The 27,610-nt window shown below is 35.2% G+C and overlaps 1 protein-coding gene across 5 annotated transcripts; it reads right to left on the reverse strand.

Moving 5' to 3' along the window:
- Window positions 1-3,580: 3,580 nt before the first annotated feature.
- SULT1E1 (sulfotransferase family 1E member 1) lies at window positions 3,581-27,389 on the reverse strand. 5 transcript variants are annotated; one of them, XM_080797819.1, is made up of 10 exons: window positions 27,244-27,285; window positions 26,642-26,714; window positions 18,827-18,886; window positions 17,472-17,634; window positions 14,836-14,961; window positions 13,065-13,162; window positions 9,377-9,503; window positions 7,374-7,468; window positions 6,054-6,234; window positions 3,581-4,158 (listed from the first exon to the last, which is right to left on the reverse strand). In XM_080797819.1, the coding sequence occupies exons 4-10, from the start codon at window positions 17,617-17,619 to the stop codon at window positions 4,046-4,048; spliced, it is 888 nt and encodes a 295-aa protein (XP_080653945.1). In that variant the 5' UTR covers window positions 17,620-17,634; window positions 18,827-18,886; window positions 26,642-26,714; window positions 27,244-27,285; the 3' UTR covers window positions 3,581-4,045. The 5 variants fall into 5 exon arrangements, with proteins under 5 accessions (XP_080653945.1, XP_080653944.1, XP_080653946.1 ...); XM_080797818.1 differs by lacking the exons at window positions 18,827-18,886; window positions 27,244-27,285 and adding an exon at window positions 27,356-27,389; XM_080797820.1 differs by lacking the exons at window positions 26,642-26,714; window positions 27,244-27,285 and adding an exon at window positions 25,651-25,706.
- Window positions 27,390-27,610: the final 221 nt, after the last annotated feature.

The raw sequence follows: 27,610 nt of genomic DNA on the forward strand, positions 1-27,610 counted from the left end.
ATTCCAGTACTCATATTTTTTAAAAACGTGTTGTTTAATTTTGGTACAGATTAACCCTAGATAAAGATTTTAACTTCCAACACTTGTCTTAATATACTTGTATATTTAATATAAGCTAAAAGACACTTGTTTCTAGCAATGTGGTTATGTAGATATTTTGAAAGGCAGTCAACAAAGAGCAAGTAAGTTATGGATAAAATATACCATTTGGTACATTCCTAGGCTTCCTAAAAATGGAAGGTGTCTCTACACTTCCAAAAATGGAAGAAAGAAAAAAATGAGAGAGGCTGGCAAATTGCAGCCTTCAGACCAAATCTGCATTTCCATTTGTTTTTGTAAACAAATTTTATTTTAACAAAGTGACACACTTATTTACTTATGTGTTGTCGTCTCTGTCTCCCTTCAAGCTACAGTGACAGAGTTGAATAGTTGCAATGATAACCATATAGCCTGCAAGTTGGAAATATTTACTGTCTGTACTTTTACAGAAAAAAAAAAACAAAACAAAACACAAGAGTTGCAAGAAAGAAAGAACTCCAAAGAGTTTCTGTACGATCAGCATGCATTTCCCCCTATTATTAACCTCTTATACTTCAATGGTATATTCATTACATATTAATGAATTGAAGTTGATATATTATTATTTGCTAAAGGCTATTCTTTATCAGAATTTTGTAGATGTTAGTCGAATTCACATCTAGGGTACCACATTATATTTAGGAGTCATGTGTCTTTAGACTCCTCTTAACTATGACAAGATTCTCAGATTTTCTTTGTTCTTGATGATCTTGGTAAAACTGGAGCCTTGGTCAGGTATTTTTGTATTGTTCTTCCTTCAATTTGGTTTTATCTGATTTTTACAAAAAAATTTTTTTTTTATTTTTTAAAGATTTTATTTATTTATTTATTTGACACAGAGAGATAGAGATCACAAGTAGGCAGAGAGGCAGGCAGAGACAGAGGGGGACGCTGGCTCCCTGCTGAGCAGAGAGCCCAATGTGGGGCTCGATCCCAGGACCCTGAGACCATGACCTGAGCTGAAGGCAGAGGCTTAACCCACTGAGCCACCCAGGCATCACTGATTTTTTTAAAAATTTTTACTTATTTATTCATCATAGAGAGAGAGAGAGGTTGAGAAAGAGACAGCATAATCAGGGGGAGCAGCAGGCAGAGGGAGAAGCAGGTTTCCCACTGAGCAGGGATCCTGATGTGGGACTCAATTCCAGGACCCTGGGATCATGACTTGAGTCAAAGGCAGATGATTAACCAACTGAGCCATCCAGGCATCCCTATCTGATATTTTTTCTGTGGTTATACAATGGTTATAAGTTTGGGGGGAAAAGATCAGCAAGTTTAGGGACATTTTCATCATGTGCCAGAGGTATTTTCTATGAATGTGTCTTATCATTGAAGATGTTAACCCTGATCAACTAGCTGAGCTAGCATTTGCCAGGTTTCTCCACTGTAAAGTCACTCTCCCCTCCCCCACTCTAGCCTTGACCCTTTCCATACTCTTTTGAAGTCATTATTGAATCCTACACTTAAGGGATGGAATGGGGAGTTATACATAGCTAGAATTCTTCTGTATGGGATATTTATATTACATAATTAATAATTACATAATAATAATTACATAATAAATAATTATTACATAATTATTTATTCAATTAATTTATATCAACATGAATTTGTGGATATTTATTTTATATAGTGGGTTTTAATCTAGTACTATTTTATTTATTTTGTTGCCCAGATTGAACTCTCAGGTGTTTTAGCCATATAAATGAACTCTATGCCATGGTTCAAGTTATGTGCAGTTACAACTGTCATAAATAAATGCTTACTAAGCACTTTCTGGTCTTAACATGGTATCAATCAGTTAGTCAGTCAACAAGCATTAGTGCTTTTAAATATTTAGCACTTGTCCTGAAGGCATCATTCTAGAGATTTAATTATTGGGAAACCTTAAACTCTAAGGTAACCAGAAATTTCTAACTTTCCTGGAAGCACAGAACCAAAGCTACAGTGGTTATACCTGTGGCCCCGCTACATGATGCTATCCAAGGCTCAGTTGTCTCCAGCTCACACAGACATGAAGCCCGGCTCAGGGAAGATGACAAAAAATCTCAGAGGGTTTGAAGTTCCTATCTGAATTTCAAACTAGATCCTAATCTCTTTCTTTCTCAAAAAAAGTTACAAAGATTTCTGGACAAGCTATCGGGGAATGTGATTGATCTAAATTTCAGTCAGGCCAACTTGGAATACACTGGTTCACTAAAGAACTAAAGTCAGAGAGATACGTGGGTTTATTCTTGTTTAGTTATACATCAGGCAACAGCCACTGTCAGTTCTACAAACTACAAAATTAAAAAGCTTCTGTTATTATAAACTATAATGTTAAATGAAAAAAAAATCATCAGAAAATGGGTATTTTTTAAATTAAAAATTGTTCCTGTCAGAGATTGAAATTCTACTTCTCATCCCACCCCAAACAAATCTTAACTGTTTTTGAGACTTTCCAATTTTTGCATGATGTATAACTATGTTACACATTTTTTAAAAATAACTCTGATTCTGAAAATTCATAATTACTGAACAGAGTGCTGAGAAATCCCAAGACTTTTCTCCAAGGTGTAAGAATACAAATCATATCAATTTATCCCTAGATTTGGCTTTTTAGCTTACTAATTAAAGATACAATATTCTACAAAAGACACGTGGTGAATTTTTCATGACTTTGTGTGTCTTCTGATTTAGAGAAAGGAAGCATTGAGTGTTATGATAAGCATAGTATAGAAAAGAAAATCACCAATAAGATATAGAAAAATAGGAGACATAAGCCAAAACAACATTGCTTAAATAGAAAATAATAATTATTCTTCTCTTACTTTTGTTTTTGTTTTGTTTTACTGGCAAATATCACATTCTTTAATACTTTAGTTCACAGAGCTTACATTCAATACATTGTATATTGGAAAGAAGGACCTCTACAGCAAAATGTTTCAGATTAGCTGAAGGCATTCAAACATAAATAGTACTCATTAGGATTATTTATAGAACTGGAAATCAGTTCTGTTCTGCCCAAAATTTGTATTAGACTAAGGTAAATCCCTAAGTGATTTTGCAGAAAATGAAAGAAAATTAAGAAGGAAATAATAGGCATAATTATGCTTCCAAATGTATTTATTCTTTAGTTTTTCTCCCAAGGTCTTCAAAGTCCATGCAGAGTTATTAATAAACATATTTATGTGTATATGTGTATATAAATATATTCATATACTAAATGTACTACTAAATGGAAAAAAGTAATCACAAAAATAATTTGGAATGCTTTGTTATTTTAAATGAGACTCTGACAATTCAAACTGTATGTGTGTTCCTACATCATACACATAGATCATAGATTTGTAATAATTTATAGATTATAGATTTGTGTAATATTTGTAAAAAAGAAGAAGAAAGAAAAAAGATTGTAATGGGGAAAAATCTTTTTTATATGAATATCTCAATAATCATGTGAATCTGATCATGATCCTTCATATGACTTCTTTTTTTTTTTTAAGATTTTATTTATTTATTTGAAAGACAGAGATCACAAGTAGGCAGAGAGGCAGGCAGAGAGAGAGGAGGAAGCAGACTCCCCGCTGAGCAGAGAGCCTGATGTGGGGCTCGATCCCAGGACCCTGGGATCATGACCTGAGCCGAAGGCAGAGGTTTTAACCCACTGAGCCATCCAGGCGCCCCTTTCATATGACTTCTTTACCAATCTAATTTTTTTTTCCTTTTTCTTTTTTAAGAGAGAGAGCCAGCACGAGTTGGGGGAGGTGCAGAGGAAGGAGAGACTCTTAACCAAGTTCCACACTCATCACAGATCTCCATGTTGGGCTTGATCTGACAACCCTGAGATGACAACTTGAGCCAAAATCAAGAGTCAGACACTTAACCAGCTGAGCCACCCAGGCACCCCTCTACCAAGTCAAACTTTGAAAAAAGTGAAGAATGATGAAAAGAAAGCTTTAATCTCATATATATTAAGAAACCCTTCTTAGATCTCAGTTCTTAACTTCAGTGTAGACCCCTTCATTTGCTGCTCATAATGTATATCAAATTTCTCATTCAGGGCTACTGTAAAGTGATTCTTCCAGTCTCCTGCAATCCCTATAACAAAAGAGAAAACAGTAAATATTATGTTTTCCAGCCAGAATCATGATGTTTTCTAATATTCATACTTTCATTAACACCTAATCAAATTTTATTCTTATAATCTTCAATTATAAAAATAAAATATATACTATAAATAGTGTGTGAGTGTGTGTGTATAAACACATATATATATTTGAGCTTGCAAAAAAGATGTGTCCTGATTGTTAACAAATAAACAAAACCCAGCAAATTTCTTTCTCTGACCCTTTCCTCTTTTGCTACTTTATTTAATTTTCTTCCCTAATTCCCCTGAAATATTGGAGTTCTTAAGATGAGACCCATGTTTCGCCACACTGTCAAGATATTAAATATCATCTTCATACTAACACTCAAATCCAGGCTTATGTATCCATAGCCTATTGCCTCCTGATTTCCATAAGAGTATCTCAGATTCAACTAGTTCAAAATTAAATCCATTTTCTTCTCCACCAAATTGTGGGGTTTTCGTGTGTACTTTTCCATAACCTGATTAATGGCAGCATTATCCAAATTTATCCAAAGCATAAATTGGGAAGTTGTCCCTCAACCACAATATTTGATTTTATACTCATATTCAGACTCTCTTCATATCCATTTCTTCCATTCCATTTTTGCTGCCACTGACAGGTAAGCTTCTCAGCATCTCCTACCTTGTGTTATTGCAAGACTAGCAGGTCCTTTTCTTTTGAATTCCAACACATCCAACCTTCCCCCAGCAGAAGGAGTATCTTAAGTTAGTAGTTCCCTTACCCCCTTAGTTAAAGGAGCTCTAAACTTTTCCAATGAAATAACCCCGAAAGAGAGAAAACGTGTGTCTTCAGAATTAGGTAGGGTCTAAGGGTATAGCACTAAGCAGCCCTTTACAAGCATGACAACTATTTTAAGTCCATTAATCTTAAAAATACATGTGGACCTCATGAAAAAGAAGACTGAGATCATCTGAGAACTAGACAATTAAAATATAATCCATACGTTAACTCACTTTTGGGGGCTTTCTGTGGGCGTCAGTAGCAGGTTTGTTATTCTTATTATCTTAAAAATTCCTGGCCCTGTCACTGAAAGTTCAGTTCAAAGGGCAAGATTTTCTCTATTCTGTTTCTGCTTCACATATTAGTAGACTGATGTCCCAACAGTCTACATATTCTACATGCCTTTGGATTTATAAACTGATCACAACTCCTCAGATCATTCCTCCTCCCAACAAAATGTCACCTCATTGTATTTTGATATTTTGCCAAACAAGGCTATATTTGGCAGTAAGTGCTTTGAAACGTAATCTTTTCAAACAGCTTTAATGAGGTTAACTGATCTACAAAGAACTTTACATATTTGTATAGCTTGATGAGTTTGGGTATTTGGCACTTGGTTTTGAAAAATGCCGCTTAGTCAAGGAAAAGATCATTGTTCTATACTTTTTTCCTCATCTCAAGGTGAGATAATTATAGAAGTTTTCTTTTGAGTTTCTTACTTGAATTTGAAGAGAATAAGAATTTTTAAATTATATACATTTATATAACATACGTGGTACAACACCAAGGCACACAGGCTTTATAAATGACAGTTAGTAGTGTGTGGTATTAGTGCTAATAGTGAGGCTTGGGTGGCTGTTGACAATTCTTAATATGCTCCATATACTAAATAACCAGCAAATAGTAGCAATTTAGCAGTAGTAGTAGTAGTAGTAGTAACACTACCATTTTAATCTCACTACAGAACTGGTAACTCAGGAAAAATATTGCTCAAATGTGAAAGAGCTTTGCAGAAAACAAGCTGGGGCAAAGGCAAGAATAGACTTCAACAGGAGTTTGCCTATAACTAGTTCAACTTGTGACTCTGTAGAGCAATCGAGGCAAATTATATGACTCTCTCACCCTTTCTCATGAAGGGAGAAATTTTTTGGTTCATGACTTCATCTGGTAGTGTTGTATAATTGGTAGATGGATTGTTCTTCATCTCCTGGAATGAAGTGTGTTGCACAATCTTGTCCACAAGCTCCTCTGATGGCTCTCTTCCCAGAAATTGTATTACTTTTATCACCTCCTTTCTGATATCCTAGGAAGAGAAAATATTTTGAGGACTCAATTACTAACGTTAAATTCATTACTATTTGGATTAAGAGAGAGAGAGAAATTCTTTCCCTTTTGTCCCCACTGGTATTGGAATTAGACTTTTAATGAAGAAAAACACTTCCTGGAGAAGTGGTATTTTTTCAACTTCTCTAAGCATAATTTCTCTTATCCATAAAATGGACATGGAAGTTGCTTCAAAGATTGTTATAATACTAAATGAGATGATGTTTATAAAATATTTATTGTAGACTTCGATGCTTAGTACATACCCAATAACTATTAGCTACGAGTATGAATATATACTCTCAAAGACTAGCGTCCCCTGTGAAAGATTAAGTTTGGGGTTGAAAATATGTACATAGTTTTACTTTTTTCTTCTAATTTATTAGTGTACATACCAAGAAACAAAGTAACCAAAAAGATTAAGAAAAGGTATAAAAACTCAAATATCCAACATGGGACATCAGATGTATATGAACCATAGCTCAAGCATCCCAGCCCTACATGTCATATCTATAGTGTGCCCTATTATCCAGATAAACCACTCATACAAATATTCACAATACCAACTATAATGCTTATTTTGTCATATAGTTCTCTTTACAAAGAATGTTATTCTCAAATTCTCTGTCCTGCAAATTACAACTTGCCTATCAAACTTCAGCTTAAGTATCACCTTCTTTGGCATGATCTCCTCGACTACTTCAGTTTGAGTGAGATGACCCTATTTTCTCTCCTGTAAATTCCCATATAAGTCTTTATTCTCATAATTTTATTTACTTGTCTGCCTGTTATTTTTCTTTATTTTATGAACTCAAGTTCTTCCAAATTTTGTCTTTGGTAATTTTTTGAGATTTGGGTTTTGACATATTCATTCACAGAAGAGTTCTATTTATTAGCTTCAAATCTATGCTAAAGTATCTGGGTTATTATGATTTGGGGAGGTAGCTGCATCATCTATTTAAAGGCAGATTTTTGTAACTACATTGTTGTCAAATGCTAATATTTTAGAAATTACTAAGTTGCCCATATGTTTTCTTTTTCTAAAGTATTTATTTTAATAACATAAAGTGTTATATTAGTCTCAGGTGTACAATATCCCATATGTTTTCAATTTCTCACCTCCTTCATGTCTTCGTAGAAAAGAAATAGCACTTGTGGATTATTTCTTTTTTCCCACCAAGATTTTGCATGTTTATACCAGGAGCCATATGGCACTAAAGTTAGAGATAAAAACAATGTAAGAGCATAGTATCATCTTTATACAGCTTGAAAATGAGTATTCAAACAACAGTAGCAACAAATAAATATAAGTGAATTATCATGGGATGAAAACAAGAGATCAGTCACACATCTTTTTTTTTTTAAAGATTTTATTTATTTATTGGAGAGAGAGAGGGAGAGTGAGCACTATAGAGAAAGAAAGAGAGCACGCTAGCGGGAGGAGAGCCTAGGAACAGGGAGAAGCAGATTCCCCACTGAGCAGGGAGGTGATGCAGGACTGGGTCTTAGGACCCTGAGATCATGACCTGAGCTGAAGGCAGATGCTTAACCAACTGAGCCACTCAGGTGCCCCTTTGTCACACATCTTAAGCAAATTTCTCTGCAGCAAGAGAGGCAAAGTATGTTGAGTAATTTGCGTGCAGAAACATATTCTAAACTTTCATCATTATGACATGTTAATGACACAGAAAAAGTAAAAGAAATTCCCCTCCCACTAACTTGATTCAGAACTTATAAGAGGATTTTTGAAGTGTGTGTGTGTGTGTCTGTGTGCGCGCGCGTGTGTGTGCGTGTAAAATCAAGCTGTCCGTGAGGAGAGTGGAGTGGGAACTATTAATAATCTTATAATCCGAATTCAGTCTAGGTCTCAAATTTACCATTTACAAACAGTCTTTGGCAACTAAATCCAGTAATTATATAATTTCTTATTACACTACTTGCAGTTTATATAGCAGGGGTGTTTTGTTAGGGAGCCGTAGTGCTATTCTCATTTCAAAAAAGTTAGAAGATTTTCAAGATGATATGATATGACATGCTGAAATGCTGTCTCTGTCTAACTCTCTCTTCCCTTATCTTGTTTCATGCATATCTCAATGTTTTACCCAATAAAAAGCTGACAGAATAATATAATGTTGTCTGAGTCAAAGTATTCTGCTTTGCGTTGTCATTGCCTATCATTTCTGTTCTTTGACTCTATTCACAATTGCTCCTAAAAGAAAAAATCACACAATGATATTTATAGTGCCTCATTCATCCGTTTTGCAGAAAAGTAATACTGTCTTTCTCTGCCTTACAATGGGGATTTTGATGATCTTGTGGCATTTGTTTAATTCATGACGCTTTAGCATAACTTCTTCCCAAAATGTAACAAACATAAAGTATATGTGTTCTAGTTTTATTAAGTCAATACTATCTTCTATGACTATAAAGATGATATTATTCTTATTTTCCTTGCAATTATTATTAAAGGATCAGAATGGCCTTCTTTAGATAATACTGGACTCTGCTGAACTCTTTCTTCCACAACCTTAGATAGTTGCTGTAGTCTGAAGTTAAAGAAAAAGGTAAAATTTCCCAGAATTTCAGCTCAAGTAACCCTTGTATGGTTCCAAGAAATCTAGCTGACACATTCAGACTGTACCCTGGTGGAAAGAATAAGAACTTTGTAGATATTCAGACTTCTTTATGAATTCTGACCCCAGAAAACACTTGAAATTTTCCTTGGAAACAAATGGGCATTCTCTCTTCTCTATTTCCTTGCCCTTCATTCAGTAGAATTGTAATACTGTGAAACACTTTGCTAATAAAAAGAAATGAGAGAAAATTGGACACTGAATCTCAGTCATAGAGCAGAAAATCTGTTACATCCAACCTCCAAACACACTTTCATATATTTATCTTTAGGCACTGTACTGGAATGTCCAAATTCTGCAATTTGCCACCCACATCTGGAAACCCTGTGCTTGCTTCAGAGTTCAGAATCTTCTGGAATTTCTGTGTTTTATTTAAGGATCAGAGAAGATGACAGACCAGAACAAGACAACAAAAATTTTTGCTCAGAGATGTCATTTGTCTTGCATTATTTACCTTGACGGAGCTGCGAGTAAAGAAGCTCCTCTTACCTTGTCCTTCCATGAATTTTTCCACAAACTCTTGGAAAGATCCAGGATCTGGATGAGCAGCTACCATTCGAAAGAAATAATAATAAGAAACAGCCACATCTTTGGCATTCCGGCAAAGATAGATCATCTAAAATGGTGAAATTATATATGAAATCATTTTAATTTTTTTCAAACATAGTCTCATTCAAGATGTAAAAAGAAAACATTCATGTTTTCAACTACAAATATAATCCACATTCATTGTAGAAAGCGGATAAAATATATGAAATTATATAGAAGAAAAATTCTTCAGTAACCTGAAATGATAGCATCTTTTGTACGGTTGTTCAGGGCTAGTTCTCACTTTACATTTTTCATGCCATTTTCACATATAATAACTTATTTTAATGTCACAAATTTCATTCAATCTTAGAGAGAAAACATGTTTACTGAGGGTTTACTTAAATGCACAATTATCTCAGTAAAAATATAATCTTCACCAATATTTTTGAGTTTCCATATTACATATAGAAGAAGCACCAATCAGACACAGCAATCAGGAAGCCTTGTTTTCATTGTCAGTCTGGCACTAAAAAGTTCTATCATCTTGTGCAAAGCACCAATTTTGGTTCTAAATTTTCTATCCAATAGAAATTTTCCATCCAATAGAAATCCAATTTTCTCTCCAATAAACAAGTGAGTTGGGGTCTTTAGTCAGTCTGCAGAAGTAAACTCCAATGTCCTGTGGTCTCCACTCTCTCCCTCAGCCACCTGAGTAATGCTGTCAGGGAAGGCTACTCATGACTCTGCACTCTTTACTGGCTTTCATTTGGCTCACTAGCCTGTCTTAACTTCGCAGGTTTCTACACTTTCAAACTATTTTGAAGAAATCTTCTAGTTTACTTTGAGAAATGTGGTTCTTCACTATCTCTTTCTCTTAAATAAATAAATAAAATCTCCAAAAAAATATATGGTTCTCATTCCGAAGTTCCTGCTAGAAAAACCTCCAATTTCTGCCCTCCCCCCAAAAAGTGAGTTTTCTTTTCTTATCAAAGCTATCATTAACCATATTGAACTTTTTCAACCTAACTAAATACTCTTCCTACTTCTTTTTGCCTATTAGCTGAATGGAACTCTTTGCCACTATATCCTTCAGCACTTTCATTCCTTGCATTTCTGCAGGCTGTTCCCTCTGTCTTGAATATTCTCTACATCTCAAAATGCTGTCCATATTCAAAGCTTGGTTCCAGGTCTCCATGAAACTTTTTATTTCCCCAGATGGGGATAAGGTGTGAACAAAAGCCATCCTCCTTCCCCTAAACTCCCATTAGTTTATTTTATCTCCATTTTAGCAGATACCACTCAATACCTCAAACTTTTTACCCCACATGCTCTCTCTGTCTTCGAGGAAAAGCTAGTCCCGCAGCTCTCTCAAGTCAAAATTTCTAGTTGACATACAATTCACTTGGGATCATAATCCATGTTAAAAATCCTACACTTGAAAAACCCCTGTTCCTGTGATTCTCAGTTCATACCTCTAGAAAGCTAAAGCCTTTCTAAGCTTGTGGTCATTCCCTGGCTTTAACTGAAAATGTGAAGGTCTGCCTCATAGTATTATTCTCCATTCCTAATCTTGTCCTCATCCAGCATAATTTTAGTATCTGTATGTGTGAACCATTTGATTCTCGAGCTTCTTATATTCATTGATTTTCGCTTTTATTTTATTTCAGCTAACCACTTTTATGTCCAAATCATGAATCTTGTTAACACTCTAAAGGTTTTACTTCGGAAGCCTTATTCTGGAACATCATGTTTTCTCTCAAGACAGTCTTACTCTTCCCTTCCTCCTTATCAGTTATTCCCAATATACTTGTCCTGCAACAATTCCAAAGCCTCAAATTTATTGGCATCAGTTGTTTCTCTTATTAGTTCGATCCCTCTCCCCCCACTTTTAAAAAATCACTTATAGTTTCTAGCTCACCACTCCAAATACATTTTTACTAGTACTTTCAATCCATCCATCTATCTTCCTGTCCCCCAGTGAATTATCCCAGAAATCCTCAGGAAATGAATCCATCTAACTGTTTCATGAATCCCTAAGGTAGGCAGTTTTGTGAAGACTGAACAGTTTAGTGAAGACTTAGACTATTGTAAATATTTCTGTTTTCATTTGAGAAGTGAAGGGGCTACAACCCATTCCCCAAAGGAAAAAAGTGACTTTACGAATCTCTTGAAAAAATGGTGATGACACATCTCCTGCCAAATATATAAATAGCATTAGCTAATGAGAGAATATTTATGTATGGAATGATGTCAGCAGGATGCATATGTTCTATCTAGTATTGCTTTTGATAAAAGTTAAAAAAACAAACAAAAAATAGAATCTTCAGAATTTTAGACCATGGATCACCAGAAAAATGTCAAATACACCAGGTAACATTAGAGTACAAAATAAAATGTTTCATGACAATGATAAACCCCTTATTTTGTTATTAAGACTACATATAGTACTTTAATATCTCATATGTATAGCATATATGGGTCATAGTATATCCTAAAAAAAACTTAAAAGGTCTTGAGAAACAGCATGAATGATCCAAGACTTAATGTTTTAGGGTTTCATGTATCATTCTTTGTGAAAAGCAAAACTGATCATGTAAATCATCAATTTAAAATGTCTGTAACTCATTACCATTAAATAAAGTCCAGACTTTTCAACTCAGCTTCAATGTCTGTTGTGATCAAATCCTAGCTTACCTCCCTTCATTAATTCAGCTAATGTGTACACTCAAACTTGCAGCTAAACTGAACTTGTTTCAGATCCCCACTGGGGTTGCCTTTGGGATTGTACAGACTAACTCTTACACATCTTTTAAACATCACCCGAGATGTTACTTGCTCTTAGATACCTCCCCCGCCCTCATTGTCTGAGTTAGAATTCTTCTCTTACTTGACTTATGGCACTTTCCTCATTGTCTGCTTATTTGTCCCGTCCTACATTGGACCACGTGATCATGAAGGCAAGGATTGCATGGGTCTTGTTAATTGTTATATTGTTGGCACATGATAGGCAGTCAGTAAATAATTACTGTATGTGTTGTCTGGTTTATCTCTGTCTAGTTCACTTTCACACCTCATAGCGCCAAGCACAATAGTTTGCAAAAAGGAATACATTCAGCATCATTGGGAATAACAACAAATACAGGGGCGCCTGGGTGGCTCAGCCAGTTAAGTGTCTGCATTTAGCTCAGGTCCTGATCTCAGGGTCTAGGATCAAGCCCCGCATCGGGCTCCCAGCTAGTCTGCTTCTCCCTCTGCCCCTGCCACTGCTCCTGGGCACTCGCACTCTCCCTCTCAAATTAGTAAATAAAATCTTAAAAAAAAATAGCAACAAATAGAAAAGTAGCTACCATTTAGTGAATGTTTACAATATACTAGATACCGTGTTAAACATATAACAAGAATTATTTTTACTTAATCCTTATAACAACTCCACGAGGAAGATTGTATTATTATCCTTCTCTTACACATAAGGAAGCTGTGGCTTGGAGTTCACTTGTTTTTTTCCAAATCACCTCGAAAGTTGGAGTTGAAAGCTAGACTCTGACTATATTGACCTTAATACACATTTATTTATTAAATGTCCGTAGATTCCATAAAAGAACAAATAAACAAATGTGAAGTTTTAAGAATATTTGATTCTGCTTACCTTACAGTTCTTTTCCCAAAATGAGGCTGGAAGAAGGTCAGCTGGCAGATGAGTCTTCACTATTCTAGGAGATGCCATCTCTTTTAATTGTTTTACTCCTGATTTTTAAAAAGTTAAAGGTTATATAACTTAAAAAAATTAGAAATATTTATATGAATTTTATAGACATTTAAAAAATAAAAGTAACTTTAAGATTCTAAATATATTCGTAATAATAATAGTACATATCATGACAGAAGTTTAGGTAGAGGAAATTATTAAGAAAAAATAAGATAAAGTAAAATTTCACCATTTGGGAAAAATCTTTATTAACATTTTGGTAAGATATTAACACAATCATTATTAACATTCCACATTGAACATGTGCTTGAACTGTACAGGTCCACTTATATGTGGATTTTTTTTTGTAGTACTATAAATATAAAATTTATATTTATACACTTTATATAAATATATATTTATTCATATAAATATATATTTATATATAAATTTATAATATAATATAAATACACTTTGTACAAATATATGTATAAATATATTTTTGTACAAATTTTTGGTACAAATAGATGTATAAATTTATAATATAATATAAATACACTTTGTATTATATATATTATACATTATATATATACATATATAGTATATATATACTATATATATACACATATATAATGTATAATATATATAATACATTAATATTATATATAATACATATAATAAAATATAATAAATAAATATAATGTATTATATATAATACATATAATTTCTCTTATTTTTTTTAAGATTTTTTTTAAGATTTTATTTATTTTATTTGAGAGAGATAGCACAAACAGGGGGAGCAGCAGACAGAGGGAGAGGTAGAAGCAGACTCCCCACTGAGCAGGGAGACTGACTTGGGGCTCAATCCCAGGACTCTGAGCTGAAGCAGACATTTAACCAACTGAGCCACCCAGGCACCTCTTATAATTTTCTTAATAACATTTGCTTTCCTCCAGCTTACTTTATTGTAAGAGTACAGTAGGTAATACATATATAACATACAAAATATGTGTTAACAACTGTTTATGTTATTGGTAATGCTTCCAATATAATCGTACACTATTAGTAGTTAAATTTGGGTGGAATCAGAAGTTATATGCAGATTTTTTATTGTGTGAGGGGTGATCATCCCTAACCCCACGATTGTTCAGGGGTCAACTGTGGATCCGTATGATTAGACTCAGAGCCATCTAAATACCACACATGCAGATAGAATTTTTAATACCTCCTAATTGATTTTTTCCTCAATATATTATACTGAAACTGCAATGTGAAGAAACATAAGACATCCTAAAATTTTTAATGATATCAAAGAGTTATTATGTCACTTTATTCTTTTATTGATCAACACATTGTTTCTAATTTTTCACAATATTAAAAGAATCTGTGATGAATATCTTTTTAGATATATCCTTGAAAAATTTATGGATATTTTTCTAGTTTTTAATGTATTATCACATTCAACCCATATAGGGACAAATGCTTAAATATTACTAGGCTCTCATATGAAGACATGTAAGAGCTATCCTTATTCAATCTATTTCAGTCTAATGTTATAATGTAAACTCTGTCAAGATTTAAATTTAAATTTACATGCTTTTCATGGAAAAGACATAATACTAATTGCCACTTTTGTTTACAGTCTCTTTCCTTGCACTGTCTATATCCACACTTTAGAATATACGTACATAGTTTTTAAAATCTAAACTTAAAAAATCTACTAAAACATTACCATTCATTATCTCTTCTTTTCTGCATTCCAAATAGGGTATTCGATTAAAAATGGCATCTTCTTTGCATTTTTCCACATCGCCTTCTTTGTAGATCATGTACACAATTTCACTAACCCAGGTTGTACCTGTAAAAATTAGACAAATCTCAGTGTTTCACCGACCATTCAGGTTGACAATGCAAGTAGTGTTTGTATAGCTGGATAAAGCAAAAGTGTCCTAATGCAATATAATTTTAAAGATGTCAGAATAACTTTAGAACTCAAGAAATATTTCTTCTCATACTTAATCTTACAAGATCTCAAAATAACCTCAATAAATGAAGATGAATATTATAGTAAGACACACCTATGGTAGGAGTCCAAATTTGTTCACAGTGAATTGGGACATTGTGCAAGCTGGTAACAGTTTGGGATTTAAATTTTTACATCTAAAAAGTTAGGATGCTTGAATTATTGAATTCTTACTACATAGAAAGCATTGCATTTAATTAGACATTATCAAGAAAAACAAAGAGGAATAAGATACAGTTCCTGGCATCTAGGACACATTAACCATAAATATATTCAAGCTGACTAAAGTCATACAAGTGAAAATAAGGCACAATTGAATCCTGAGTTTAAAATTTAAAGAAAGGAAAGATGAGTACTCAAGTAGGGAGGAGGAAAGCTTTCAGGTAAGTCTTGAAGAATGGACTAAACACAGATGGGCAAGAAAGAAGAACTGAACAAGTTGGAGAATCCAGAGAGCAAGCATGCCCTCGGAGGCTCCCACATCATGTACGTGCTATTCCTGCAGCCCGGAACAATCTTCTAGGAGCTGAATCTCTCACATCTTTGCTTTGTTTACCCCAAGAAGCCTCTGAAGTGCCCCAAGCAAAGTACTCCTGCTATATGTTCTCACAATACCCTAATGGACCTCCTTCACCCATGACATTTTCATACTATATCATATCTGCCACTTTATTTATTTATATTCCCCTCTGGATTGTTTATTTATATTCCCCTCTGGATTATACACACTGAGACGGTAGAGATGAGATGTGTTTTATTCACCATTTTATCTCCAGTGGCTAATACCACCTTTGACACATAGCAGAAACTCAATAAAAATTTGCTGAATGAACAACTGAAAAAAACAGAAATGGGAAAAACATGCAAAGAAATGGTGAAGAGGCAGGTCAATGAGAATAGAGGGTTTGTACTTCAGGGGAGATAATGTGCATAGGAAGGTCTCATTCATTCATTCATTCTTTTCAACACATGTATATTGAGAATATGCTGGTCATTATGTTAAATGTCAAGAATACACAGTTCACTATGCTAGTGTTTCATGTGTTATGGAGACTTATACTCCAAAGACATGTATTTTGAGCACAGGATTTGAACTATCTTTTTGGTCTATTAGATACCTACAAATACTGCATGAAAATAAAATTGTTAATTTTGAAAAAAAGAAAAAAAGTAAAGAGACTTGAATAATAGATGATGCACTCAAGCATGCTTCAACCAAGTTACTGTTAACTTCTGATGCCTCAAGCTGAGCCCCAGTACAGAGGAAGCAGAAAAAAATAGACTTGATCCTTGCCTTCTGGTGCTCAAAGTCATGTTTAAGAGTTGGAAACAGTGCACAATAATTACAAAACTTCTTTTTTTCTTAAGATGCTATAATACAGGTGGGCACAGGAATTTCAAGGACTACAAAGGAAGAATATTTAACTCAGTGTGCTTCGGCTGCTGTGACGTATCAACAAGAAATGCCTTCAAGACAATATGAGAATTGAACTTAGACTTAACACATTATTGGCATTAGTTCACCAGTTTTGTGAGAAAAGGATTCTAGCAGGCAGAACCATCTCCCCCCAACCCCCCACCAAGGTCAGATACTTAAGAATAGTATAGTGATGAGGAAAAGAATTGGAAATACATTATAAAGCCTAAATGGAAGAAGAAATGGGTGGGAAGAAGGCTGCAGAAGCAAGCAGATGGCAAGCATAAAATGCCTTGGAGTTCATATTAGAGTTCGAGTTTTTTAGAAGTTCTGGAAAGGCAATGACATACATTAAGCAAGAGAGCAAGATTATGAGGACTCTGTTTTGGAAGAATTCCTTCAGTAAGATAACAATAAATTTAACACATATATAAGTGTTAAATGTAACAACCAAATAGAGAAGTCTCAATCAGATCTTTCTAATTTCTAAAGATCTATGGTTGTGAGATTCCAGAACTATGATTAAGTTGAGCTAATCTCAGGAAAAAATATGTTACTTAAAAAAGGAGTTTGGGGGCAAACTTAAGGAGAGCTAGTTAGCTGAAAAAACAATTTTTTAAAAGTCTGGAAAAAATGGTTTGTACTTTGTTTATACAAAATGACAATATGGCTCTATATTCATGCATTTATATTAATAATTTTCTAAAGGTACATGGAATCTGTGCTGCTCAAGTCACAGGTACAGAACGTGCTCTTAGAACAGAGCTATAATATCCACTTTTTCTGTGTCTATACCAAAACCACTATGTCTGTCTTTAATATGAAGAATCAGCGTGGAAGAAGCGAACAGCTTAATATTCACCATTCAAGGTGGGTTTGTCATTTCTAGATGAAAAGAGAACAGCACTGAGATAATAAGGAAACTTACCAGATTTGGGATACGTAGCAATGACGATGTCATCTGGTCTTGCCTGGAAAGTATCCACATCATCCCAATATTCTATAAAGTCTTTATACATTAGAATTCCGTGGACTTTGCCAAAGTATGCATCATAGTCAGATTTGGAAGAATCCATCCTAAGGGTCGTGCACTGAAAGAAAAAATGTATATTTTTCCACTTATATGTACTTTAAAATGTTTTAAAATTAATAATAGCTCTGTACATTGAGGTTCTCTTGGGTTTCTAGCATCTCTTAGCTATTGAGTATATAGAGTAAAGGCATGTTTAAGAAGTATATAACATAGTCTTGGTGCTTTAAGAATCTCTAATCCCATTCAGAAGGTAAGTCTAACAATATAAAAGAGTAAGAAAATACAAGGCACTATAAAGTGTTTAAGACCACACAAAAATAGGGACACCTGGGTGGCTCAGTCTGTTAAGTGTCTGACTCTTGGTTTCAGTTCAGGTTATGGTATTGGGATCATTGGAACAAGCCCCATATTGTGCTCTGCATGAAGTGCAAAGTCTACTTGGGATTCTCTCTCCCTCTACCCCTCTCCTCCACGGTCTCTCTCTCTCTTTTCTCTCTCTAAAATAAATAAATAAATCCACCCCCCAAAAAATAAGCCTATGTAAAAAATAATGTGAAGTGCCTGTATTATGTTAATTTTTTTAAGGATTTTAAAATCTGAGCCACCCAGGCACCCATGGATAATCTCTAAGATTTTTAACAATTGTATTGTACTCTCTTCCATGGACCTAAAAAAGCACCACTAGGGGGCACCTGGGTAGTTCATTCTGTTAAGTGTTTGCCTTCCACTCAGGTCATGATCCTAGGGTCCTGGGATCCAGCCTGTATGAGGCTGCCTGCTCAGCAGAGAGCCTGCTTCTCCATCTCCCTCTACCCCTCCCCCTACTCATGCGCTCTCTCTCTCTCTCTCTTTCTAATAAATAAATAAAATCTTTTTAAAAATTTGTATTATATTTATGCATAGCAAATTCCATGATGAATAAAAACAGAACCTTCCATTTCTTTGTCAAAATTGATGGAGTATATAAAAAGACTAAGAGATTTAAAAAATACAACAGTATTTTGGCAAATAATCATGGTGATTAATCATGTATACATCAAATAACATGAAAAGATGGATGGTCACATTTGATAGCCACTGCACGATCTCAAAGTCATAGCTTCCTTAGTTCTTGAATGTTTCATTTAATGAAAAAATTCAAATGTTTGATAAGTGTATTTAAAAGATGAAATTAATGACACTGTAATGGATATATCTAACACAGGGGTTCTTGAGGATATAATAGATTCCTCTGGGACCTCTCACATTACCTTCTCCTTTCTCTCTCATTTGATCAGTAAAGTAGTACATATTCCCATTGAATGACTTGTCTGAAACACATAAGGTTAAACAAGATGGTTATCGCTGATAATTCATTTCCTGATCCCATGACAACTCATTTCATGTTCAGCATTGGTCACAGGATTTTTAATTAAGCAAACTTTCCTTCATTGACTTTCAACTTCTTCCACTATCTTTCCTTTTCCATTCTGAGTTTGTGATATAGCATCTCAACAAATTTAGTCCTTTGATATTAGCCTCTTTAGATCTCCTTTTTATTCATCTGTGTCAACCAGATTAGTGCACATGTGCCATGATGACTACTCTGTGATCTGAAACCTTCTTGAGCACATCACCTCCCTACATTCTTTCCCTTTGTATAACCACACCCTTAAGTACACCCTCAAGGCAAAATGTCTTTGGTCTGCTCTGGAGATAAGACTATGACACACACTTATTCTTTTAAAAAAATTTTTTTTCTTAACTTAAATTTTAGGTTGTTAACATATAGTGCAATATTTGTTTCTGGAGTAGAACTCAGTGATTCATTACTTATGCACAACACCCAGGGCTGTTCATAACAGGTGCCCTCCTAATACCTATCACCCATCTAGCTCATCCATCAACCCTCAGTTTGCTCTCTATTGTTAAAAGTCTCTTATGGCTTATTTCTTTTTCCCGTCCCATATGTTCATCAGTTTTCTTTCTTAAATTCCACATATGGTGAGATCATATGATATTTATCTTTCTCTGACTTATTTCACTTAATATTATACTCTTTAACTCCATCCATATTGTTGCAAATGGCAAGATTTCATTCTTTTTGATACCAAGATAGATAGATAGATAGATAGATAGATAGATAGATCACATCTTCTTTATCCATTCATCTTTCCATGGATATTGGACATTTGGGCTCTCTCCAAAGTTTGACTATTGTTGATAATGCTGGTATAAACAACAGGAGCATGTATTCCTTCCAATCGGTATTTTTGTATCCTTTGGATAAGCACCTAGTAGTGCAATTACTGGATCATAGTGTAGTTCTATTTTTAACATTTTGAGGAACCTCCATACTATTCTCCAGAGTGGCTGCACAAGTTTGCATTCCCACCCATGATGTAAGATGATTAGCCTTTTTCTGAAGCCTTGCCAACAACTGTTGTTTCTTATGCTGTTAATTTTAGCCATCTGACAGGTGTGAATGGTATCTCACCACGTTTATTTTTTTTAAGATTTTATTAATTTGTCAGAGAGAGAAAGAGGAGAGATACTGAGCACAAGCAGGGGGAGTGGCAGGCAGAGGGAGAAGCAGACTCCCCGCTGAGCAGAGATTTTTCCCCCCTGTCTCCAATGCGAGACTCCATCCCAGGACCCTGGGATCATTACCTCAACCAAAACAGACATTTAACCAACCGAGCCACCCAGGCATCCTTCATCATGGTTTTGATTTGTATTTCCCTGAGAGATCTTGAACATCTGTTCATGTGTCTATTAGCCATGAAGATGTCTTTTTTAGATGTGTCTTCTGCCTCTTTCTTAACTGGGTTACCTGTTTTGGGGGGTGTTATGTTTGATAAGTTCTTTGTGGATTTTGGATACTAACCCTTACCAGATATGTCATTTATCAGCCCATTCTGAGGCTGCCTTTTACTGTAGTTGATTATTTCCCTTGCTGTGCAGAAGATTTTATCCTGATGAAGTCCCAAGGGCTCGTTTTTGCTTTGTTCCCCTTGCCTGTGGTGATGTGTCTAGTAAGAAGTTGCTATGGTTGAAGTCAAAGAGGTTTCTCCTTGGACACACACATTCTTAAACATTCTCCTCTTGGGTTGTCCCCTCGCAGTACTCCCAGCCTCTAGGTCTACAAGAGCAAGTCTTAAGGGAGGTGGGGTTGCAGAGATCTACTCATCCTTCATGACCCAAGACACACTTCAGTCCATAAGGCCCCTTAATAAAACCATTTCTTGTTAAGCTGGAGTTGGTCTTTTTCTTTGGTTTTATGGTTTCTTTGGCCTTTAGAGGTTGTTTTCATGTACCTCCCTTTCACAAATATCGCCCTTGCCCAAAAGCCACCTGGTAAGTTATATGCTTATCCATTTGTAACAACTATGACTTTTATTGTCTTTTTCAGAGAGCCTGTAGTATAATAAGAGCCTTCTGGAGGTAGTAGTTCTTTTAGACACTTAATGTGCTTCCTTTAATACAAAGAATCCCAGTTCATGAGAGCTGCATTATAAAAAATGAAATTTCAGTTACCGTGACAGATCGATTATCCCAACATAAGAAATAACTGGTGTAAAATTTTAGGATGATAAATCCTACAAATTAAACCAAATGGTTAGACCATTGACTTATTCTGAAGGTTTTTTCCCGTCATGTTTTCCCTACTATATTTCTAGGCTGCACATTATAGCTGGAGACTTTCAGATGTTGCCTCCTAACTCCCCATCACCAGCACCTGGCACTAAGTCCCACAGACTCAATCCCTCTCATATCAATCATATTCCTATCTTTGTGATCACTGCCCTTGTTTAGAGCCTCTCCCAACTGTTGACTGAATATGAGAGTAGCCTTTCAACTGGCCTTTCTGTGAAAAGTACAAATCTCTTCTTTCTACAATCACCAGAAGAAAAGGAATGGATATTCTTTACGAGGCACTTACTTTGTGCCAGATTTGAAGTCTTATTTTAAAATCTTATTTATATGTCATAAAATTATAGGAAAAAGCAGACATCATTATCTATTAAGTTTGTCCTGTAACAGACCTTGAAGACAGAAACTGTATTTGTCTTACTGAAGGGAGGGCAAATATGCACACAGTTATGCATACATGTAAATGTGCATATATAAATATTCTTATTTTTGACACATGATTGGTGAAAACAAATTAAACAATATAGAGACAATGAAAATGCCCTCTTTATTCTACTCTAAAGAGATAATCCCTCCTAATAGCACTATATTTATGCTTCCAAATATTTAAATGTATATAAAGCCTATATACTTACATGTCTAATTTAATTTGTATTATAGTTTACATTCTCTTCGCACTCTATTTTTTCACTATGTAGTGTGAACAAAATTTTCTATTAATACATAAATTCTGTTTTTATTCTTATAAATGACATATGGCAATCCGTAGTATGGGTGTAACATAGATAACACAATTATTTACTGAGGGAAATTTCTGTTGTTCCCCATTTTTTAGATATAAGTAGCACCACAATGAATGTTTTTAAGCATATGTATTTTCACACTTACCTCTGCAGTGACAATGGAATTGCAAAAGTAAAATGTATGCACATATAAAATATCATTAAATATTTTTAATTGCTAAAATTATACCAATTTGCACACTCTATGCAATTCCCTGTATTCTCATATCCTCACCAGTATTAGAAATTATTTGTTATAATCTTTCATAATTGAAGATATGTTTTTAAAATTGTGTTTCAGGGATATTTTATAATTTTTCATGTTTCATCTTTCATAAGTTAATTGGTTATTTTAATTATTTTAATTTTATTAAATTGATAACTTTATTATTTTTTATTTTATTTATTTTAATTTATTTAATTTAAATTTATTTAATTTTTAATTTAAATAAAATAGATTAAATTGTTTAATTTAATTAAATTTAATTAATTATTAAACTTATTATTATTATTATTTTATCCATCAAGAGTTTTGCTTTTTCCTAACTGATTTATAGCTAGTAATTTATTGTTGATTTTATATTGAAGATATATGTGCTTTTTCTGTTTTATATGTCAGTAATCTTTAAACTGTCTTTTTTATTTTAAGATTTTGTTTATGTGTTTGACGGAGAGAGAGTGAGAGTGCTCACATGTAGGGGAAGTGGGCAAGGGAGAAGAGAGCAGGGAACCTGATACTAAGCTGGACCCCAGGTCCCTGGGATCATGACCTGAGCCAACAGCAGACAATTAACCAACTGAGCCACCCAACCTCCCCTAAACTATCTTAAAGAACTCTTTTGATACAGTTGCATAGTTTATTGCTCACATAATCAACGTGTCAAATTTTTGCCTTATGGTTGGTATGGTTCCTTAAATATTTAAATGTGCTCATACAATGAGAAACATATATATGTTTAAAGTTTATATAATCATATTAGTTTAAAGGATTAATGTGTACACAACAGAGAATAGAATATAGTTATTCAGCGTGTGGGTCCTAAGGTATACCACCATGTTTAAATCCTAGTTCTGCTTTTCGAAATTTATGATCTTGGCAAATTACTTCAGGTCAACTATGCTCCATTTTCTCATCTATAAATTAAGGATGATAAAAATGATAATACTTACCGGCAACACTGAATGGAAATTATGAATTCCCATTATAAATTCTTAATAACTATGAGCTTATATTGTTATTATACCAAATCCATATGGTAATATGGAGGAGTGTAGAGAGCAAGATGGAGTCTCTCATGTCAAGCAGGGGGCTGTGTCAAGCAATGATGCAAGCAGTTAAGGTACTGCATCTAGGAGATATGTCAGGTGTCAGGACCAGCATTGGCTGACATCCCACAAATGATAACAAGCAGAACCAGAAGCGGTCTTCTGGGCCCCCAAACCAATTAAATCTCTTTAAAAGGGGGAAAATTTTGGCAGCAAACTGTCAGAATCTTCAGAGGTGATCTCTCTATGTCTGACCACTTTAAAAAGGCAGCCACCACCCAAGGTTCTGCCCACTTGCTCTCTGAACAGAACCAAGACCCTCCATTGTTTGAATATGATAAGTAGTAAGTGCAGAGAACTGACCCAGACTGGACCAAGGCCTTATCTCAACTGCGCATCCACAAACTGACTTCAGGTTGGTTCATTAACTTCCTACACCCTTCTATTGTTGTTGTTTGTTTGTTTTTGTTTTTGTTTTTGTTTAGGAGAGAGAGAGAGAAAGAGAGAAACAACAAGTGGGGTAGGGGACTACAGAGGGAGAGGGAGAGAGAAAATCCCAAGCAGACTCCGTGCTTGGTGAGGAACCCGACGCAGGACTCAATCTCACAACCCTGAAATCATGACTTGAGCTGAAATCAAGAGTTGGACACTAGGGGCGCCGGAGTGGCTCGGTGGGTTAACGCCTCTGCCTTTGGCTCAGGTCATGATCCCAGGGTCCTGGGATCCAGCCACACATCCAGCTCTCTGCTCAGCAGGGAGCCTGCTTCCTCCTCTCTCTCTGCCTGCTTCTCTGCCTATTTGTGATCTCTGTCTGTTAAATAAATAAATAAAATATTAAAAAAAAAAAAAAAAGAGTTGGACACTCAAGCAACCGAACCACCCAGGTGTTCTCTTGTTTGTTATGTGGCTTGTCTTATGTTCCGCTCTATGTGCTGTGTAAAAATCCACATTAATCTCATGGTGAAATGTCATTGAGTTTGAAATCCTGAAACTGTTTTATAATTATGATTAACTTTGCTTTTTGACTGAATAAAGCTGACATAATGTGTCACCTTCATAGCATGCTCATGATAAGGAGCCAGACACTTTGGACACTCTCAGTTAGAAATAATATGCATAACACGGTAATATCTCCTTTAAAAGCAGAGGAAATATATGTTGTTAAAATTCCCAAGAATAAGGGTACCTGGGTGGCTCAGTCATTAAGCATCTGCCTTCAGCTCAGGTCATGATCCCAGAGTCCTAGGATTGAGACCCGCATCGGGCTCCAGCCCTGCATCGGGCTCCCTGCTTGGCAGGAAGCCTTCCTCTCCCTCTCCCACCACCCCCTGCTTGTGTTGTCCCTCTCGCTGTGTCTCTCTCTGCCAAATAAATAAATAAAATCTTTTTAAAAATTCCCAAGACTATATTTCATAAATACAAAATTACCTGGAGAAACTGATAATCAATAACCTGTTTTCTCACTGGAGAGGGTAAAATCTGTAAATGTCCAATATGATTTTTACAACACATGACTTCTATTTGTTTGCTTCTCTTAAGTTCTTTGGGACAACCCAATATATTTATTTCATTTGGCCTCAGATTACACACCAGAAGACAGACACAATGGAAGAGAGTTTTTCATTTGTTTTTGACTAAAGAATGGCTTAGCCTGTGTTTTGGAAACACAGAACAACACTAGTCCTGCATGTTGTTACTAAAAGTTAAAAAAATCCCAGTCAATAGCAGATTCAACTCTCTGAAGACCTCCCTCTCAGGTAGGTTAGATGTCATCTCACCAAAATTATGAGATTTTGATGAAAAATTAGTCTTGTTAATAAATCAGCTTGTTGGGAGCCTGGGTGGCTCAGTCGGTGAAGCGTCTGCCTTAGGCTTAGGTCATGATCTTAGGGTCCTGGGATGGAGGCCTGCATCCAGTTTCCTGCTCAGAGAGGAGTATCCTTCTCCCTCTCCCTTTACCCCCCACCCCCCGCTCATGGTCTCTCTCTCTCTCTCTTTCTCAAATAAACTTTTAAAAATCTATAAAAATAAATAAAATAAATATAATAAAATAATAAAATAAATCATCTTGTTCCCTAAACCTTTCTTGTTCTCAGAAACAGAAATCTTTCACTAGAAGAAATGTGTATAGCAGATGTTACTTGCCCAGCCTATTGATTTGTTTATTCATGTGAACAACTTTCTTGGTGTTCTGCCAAGTTTGCAAATATTGGCTTACAGTCAACTGGGAGTAGCCGATTTTATCATTCAGCAGTTGGCTGGCTTCTGCTTACCCCTTCATGGTCAATTTTTTTGTCAGAGTTAAGCTGAATGGCATATAATAAAATCATAAAATCTCTTTTCTTATTAACTTTTCTTAGTAAGTTATCTCATATCACAATGTATGGACTCACCCTCCAGCTACTCTCTTCTTTCTCAAAAGATGTATTTCTGTTAGAAATTGTCGATTTTATTTTCTGAGTATAAAGGTTACTGTCGTCTAGAAACACCAACCAAGAAAAATCATTAGAACTTTGCTTGTAAATTCAATAGAATTCAGAAAGAATTTTTTCTTTTTCCTCTTTATTTCTTTCTCCTTTTCTCTATCTTTCCCTCCTCTATCCCCTAATCTGCCTCATCCAGCAGCTATTAGGTGTGTGGGCACCTACCTCAGATGCAGTGTTAAGGGTCGGAGACACATGGTGAGTGCAGATGACTAGAGCTCACTTAGTCCTCACCGTCTTCTACTTACTCAGATTTGGGAAAAATTGTTGAAAGCAGTGAACATCCGGCCTCTATACTATGTCACAAAGCAGATGTTCAAAAATACTTCTTAAATTTAATTGCCAAATCGAATCTCTCTGCTCTCTCTCATTTCTATTAAGGAGTCCTAGATAAAATAGCTACTATTTTGCCAATAATCTACCCGTCTATGATAGGCCGAGGACTTGGGTTTCTGCTATATTCTCATTTAAAAGTAACAGTAATATACATAAAGGCCCATGGTGGCATTCAACTACTTCTGTCACGATTCACAGAACTGATCACCACACTAGAAGTCAGTCTCCACTTTAACTGTTTCTACCCTGCTTGTTCTGTTTCCTCCTTAGTGAAATGGAGAACATGTCCAGCATGCAGAACTTGCAGAGTCGCTATGATACCATAGTTTTATGTTAAAATTCTTTAAACACCAAAGCACTATATAATGCAAGATTTATTTTTAGTTACAAGTGATTTAAAAAGGCTTCGAAATGTTTTACATTATTAAGTAACTGAAGTATTAATAAGGACTTTATTCTCTCTGTGTTTCTTTTTCTAACAGCTTTGTGATGTACACTTTGTATCTAAATTTCCTACATCTAAAAATATAAATATTAACATCAATAATAATAGTAAAAATACAACCTGTCCTGATGATCCTGGGAAAAAAACTGGGTGATCCAATTTAGTTTTCTTCGATCTCCACTCAGGTTTTAGGCTGCCAAAAAAGATGAGAACCACTTAAGCATTTGAAATGTTTCTGGTGAGCTTTTATTCCCAATGCCAGAGAAGGAGGCGGAGATTAATTTGTGGGGCTTGGTTTTCTAGCGTCTGTGATGCAATGAGGATCAGAAATACATATACATACCTGCTGATGGATTTAGCCACAGAGTCATGCTCATTCATACAGGGATGTGAAAAGCCTCTGCTGTTAGTTTTCATTCTTGGCTCATAATCAAATTCCTAAATTTGCCAATAGCAATCAGTGGGTTAGGGAGAGGGAGGGAGGGGAAGTGAAGAGGAAATGAGGGAGAAGGGGTTTGGAGCAAAATATATGCTAGGAAGGGGAGGTTCTTTATTTATTCACTGCTGAATAATAAAATGAGATTGACCTTCAAAAGAATAAACTTCTTGGGGGAGCGAGAAGAGAGAAGAAAAGGAGGGAAAAACCAGGACGGCAGTGAGGACCCCGGATCAGGAGACATAGCTCAGTTTCCTGAGGGATGTCAAAGAAGGCTTTGTAGTACCTGGTTGTGTCCTAACAAGTCAATTGGAAAACACCTCCTACTTTCAACTCTGAAGCGGACCTGAAAATCAAAAACAGATGACAGCTGAAGAAAGAATGTAGACATCACTCACCTTTGAATTATTATTTAAAAAATCTCACTGCTCTCTGCACCCAGTCACACGCATAACAGGATAGTGTGGTATTTCCATGTGATGTTAACCTTTGACGCCAATTTAGATAAGAGAATATGAAAAACAAAACTCTAAAGATTTTTAGAGCCCAAGAATCCTTCACTTTTCTTCGTTTTAGGCCTCTGCACCTGCTGAGGAAATTTTCCCTTGCTCCCACCCCTCTACCCTAATCAATACCTCTAACCCAGTTAGTTC

This window comes from Martes martes, assembly GCF_963455335.1.
Source record: "Martes martes genome assembly, chromosome: 2".
Classification (NCBI taxonomy): domain Eukaryota; kingdom Metazoa; phylum Chordata; class Mammalia; order Carnivora; family Mustelidae; genus Martes; species Martes martes.

What these genes read in the sequence shown, in the direction of transcription:
- SULT1E1 (XM_080797818.1), bottom strand. Translation starts at nt 17,619, where the DNA reads ATGGATTCTTCCAAATCTGACTATGATGCATACTTTGGCAAAGTCCAC. An exon ending in TTTGGGAAAAGAACTGTAAG is followed by an intron (nt 9,504 to 13,064) that starts GTAAGCAGAATC and finishes TCACCATTTTAG; the next exon opens with ATGATCTATCTTTGCCGGAA. An exon ending in TCTACGAAGACATGAAGGAG is followed by an intron (nt 6,235 to 7,373) that starts GTGAGAAATTGA and finishes TTCTCTTCCTAG; the next exon opens with GATATCAGAAAGGAGGTGAT.